The 3,611-nt window shown below is 43.4% G+C and overlaps 1 protein-coding gene across 1 annotated transcript; it reads right to left on the bottom strand.

The window, feature by feature from the left end:
• Nucleotides 1-628: 628 nt before the first annotated feature.
• On the bottom strand, nt 629-2,459 carry LOC115016070 (sclerostin domain-containing protein 1-like). The gene is made up of 2 exons (XM_029443731.1): nt 2,264-2,459; nt 629-1,056 (listed from the first exon to the last, which is right to left on the bottom strand). The coding sequence occupies exons 1-2, from the start codon at nt 2,457-2,459 to the stop codon at nt 629-631; spliced, it is 624 nt and encodes a 207-aa protein (XP_029299591.1).
• Nucleotides 2,460-3,611: the final 1,152 nt, after the last annotated feature.

Here is a 3,611-nt window from a genome sequence, read left to right as displayed (position 1 = left end):
CTAGCTTAGCATAAAGGCAAGGGAAACAGAGAGCCTGGCCCGTGTGTTTTCTGCCGTAAAACTCACTAATCAACATGTTTTGTTTAATCTGTACACAAACAGAAATGACATTTTACATGCTGGAACTTCTGCATGGACAGCAGCCAGGTGCAGAGACTGCGTGCAGCTTCCTGAGGTCTTTCACCACAGGGAAGTTATTTGGTTTGGTGAAATTGTGCCTGTACAGAGACCAAAAGCAAAACCTATGCTCACTGACTGTATCTGGCAACTTGCACTATAGACAGTGAGATGCTACAGTTGGGCGGATGGATAAAGAGTTACTCATCAAAAAATAGTTTCAGCACATAACTCACCCTAAAACCAAATTGTCATTTTTACATCTGTGTTTGTGTGCAGATTAAACAACCGCAATACAAAATGTTGAACTATGTCTCTTATTAAACTGTGTTTTGTGCCACAGATTGATCTTAAAATAGTTTCTGTGTCACAATAATCGACGTTTGGAGGGAAATTTACACAATTGACTTTGACTTCTTTCTGGCCTGGCTCTTACATCATTGGTTAAGCTTTGCACACTTATAATTCATCCATACACTTCAAGATGAAGAAAGGTGTGGCTGATCTTTTGTTAGTTGTCAGACTGCCTGTCGGCTTCCTCCTCAGGCAGCCTAGCCTTCCGCTGATGTTTCCTCTCATTACCGCTCTGGACAGACGTGTCCTTGTGTCCAGAGTCATTCTGCTGTCTGGAGTAGCGCTTGCACTTGCAGGAGGTCACCACAGTTATCTTGTAGGTCCTGGAGCTGCCGTCCTGGCACAGCAGCCGGATCCGCTGGGTCCTGGTCCGGTCGATGACGCAGCGCCACTCCTGTACATCGCGGCGGCTCCAGTGCCTCCCAGTGTAACCCACACCCCCAATCCAGTTGGGCAGCAGGTGGGCCGGCAGACACTCCCCAGCACACACTAGCTCCTTAATAGGGTTGACGCTGGTGCACTGGCCATCTGAGATGTACTTTGTGGACCTCAGCTCCCTGCAGCCCACCTGACTCTGGTCTGGGACTGAGACATGAACACGGAGTTAGATATACATGAGTTTCACTACCACTGTTACTGTTCAGATCTATTGGAAGAACATTTCACAGCTTGAGGTGATGTGGCAGAGTTCTCCCCTTACTGGGTATCGGTATTTTTCAACCTGGACACTATTTTGCCCACATTTTTGTGTCTAAGAGAATAATAGGGACAGCAATTTTTAATGTAAGTCCAGTATTGAGTGAGAGCGCTGCAGACACTTATTAAACACTGCCAGTAAAAAAGAAATGCACTTTGATACACTAGTTCAGTGCCCGTGTTTAAAACACACACACACACACACACACACACACACACACACACACACACACACACACACACACACACACACACACACACACACACACACTGCACTGTGCTCGTCATTAGTACATCATTTGAAATAGACTGCATAATCTCAATAAATATTTTATTGTTGGTCTGTTTGAATTGTGTTTATTGTTATCCCCTACTGTGTTGTGCTGTCAACAAAGTGAACACCAGTTCAGTTATGATTGACATGGATAGATGAAGATTTGTGGCTGTATTTTAGTTGGTAAAAATACATCATCTGTATCTATATTTCACATACATTGACTGTTAGCAGGGGGAGAACGCTCACACCTACTTAAGGAGGAGAATAAGCTGGTTTTGGGTGCATCCCCAAACCAGCGAAGGAAACACTGCAACAGGTGTGTGTGTGTGTGTGTGTGTGTGTGTGTGTGTGTGTGTGTGTGTGTGTGTGTGTGTGTGTGTGTGTGTGTGTGTGTGTGTGTGTGTGAATAAGAGGTGTTTGTCTCTTTCACTCTCTCGTGTGCTTGTTCTTCCCCCACTAACTTTCTTTCATTCTGTCTTTCTCTCTCTCTCTTTCGAAATATGTAAATTAAGTGTTTTTGAAATAAATCTTAATTTCGCTCTTCTTCTCCCGAAGTTCCAGGTTGCATGGCTACAGGACGTTTACTAATTATATTGCTATTTTACGGACACGTTTATTTCGTAACGGGTTAAATATCACATTTCCCTTTATGCATTTTGAAAATCCACCTGCCACTCCTGCCACACACATCACTACACTAAGAGAGAATAACATCATGTAGTCACTTAATTTGAATACAATATGTGTCAAGCTTTACTGAACAAGACAAAACAATAACGTCCTACTGTAACGGTGCCATGCATAACCGTTTGGACTCACCATTACGCACAGCGTCAGCCAGCAGTCTCCCGCCGTTCCTCGCCTGGTTCGTGTCTTCCTCCGCCGGCTCTTCCTGAGTATCGTGGAGCGGCTGCACATGGACCGACTCTGTGCCGTTGTTGTGAACAGCTGAGCTGCTCCTACTCAGCAGCAGCAGGAGCGCAAGGAGCTGGAGTCCACCGGCAGGACCAAGCATGACTGATCTGAGAGCTGCTGTCAGTGCCAATATTACACCTGATGACTGACTCACCTGCTGCAGCTGTGCTTTATGTATCCTCCGCTGCAGTGACGCTTCACGAATGAACAAGGCACACCCACCGGACCGCAGCCGGCACTGGGCTTCAGGGAATCGTAGTGTGGAACATTTGGAGTAAATCTTAATTCAAATAAAATCTTAATTATTATAAAGATACAGATACAGCCCATTCAACATAACTTCACCAGTTTACACATCCTGTGACATTCTTTCATAAGCAAACACATTTTATGACTTTTTCATAAAAAAAGGAGGCTCTTGTGAGTCATCCAGTTCTTGAAAGTAATTTGCCCTCCAATCATTTCTGCTCTCTTCGTCCAGTCCTCCTTAAATATAATGTTGGACAGAATTCAAACGGTAACATTTCCAGGAGGCTACAGAATCTTTGAAACTGGGTCTATATGTAAGCCACTGCGGGTCATGTCTCTGTGAGCCACTCCGGCTACATAAAATGGTTCATTTGTGTGACTGCTTTCAGGATACAAAGAAGGTTGTTTGTCTTCACCTAGTGGCTGAATATGGTTCAGTTTGGTAACAAATACTGATACATACAGTTTTTGGATAGGCTCAACCAAATATCTTGGGTTAACCATCAACATATTGTTGCTGAGGGAGAAGAATCTGCACAACTAATTATAAGTATTAGTGTGATGGCTACCCCTGCCATCACACTAATATAAAATAACTACTGCACACACCTTAGTTATCTTTATAGTTTACATTTTCTCCTCATCGAGTTTGACCTCCTGCACACACATCAGCAAACAGATAAATGCTGACACATCGTTTCTTAAATCATACTCATAGTTTAGTTTTAGTATTGTTGGCAGCACGTTAGTTTCAATTTGCAGTGGGTGTTGTGGCCCCAGGCCTCGGGGAACATGGGACTCACTGTCAGTCTGCAGAAACCAACAGGCAGAAAACTTTAGCTTACGTTCAGATCAATTGCAGGATTTATTCTCTTTCATAGGAAATACTTAACAAAAGACTAATCAACAACATCCTCGTTATAGCAGGTAAGTTACAGTGTCTTCAAATATAGAAAATATCGCAATATGTTTAGAAAACACATAAGTAACCAGAGTATATGTA

The sequence above is a fragment of the Cottoperca gobio genome, chromosome 11 (genome assembly GCF_900634415.1).
Source record: "Cottoperca gobio chromosome 11, fCotGob3.1, whole genome shotgun sequence".
NCBI lineage: Eukaryota > Metazoa > Chordata > Actinopteri > Perciformes > Bovichtidae > Cottoperca > Cottoperca gobio.
The sequence above is the reverse complement of the archived record's forward strand: the minus strand, read 5'-3'. Positions and strand labels throughout refer to the sequence as shown.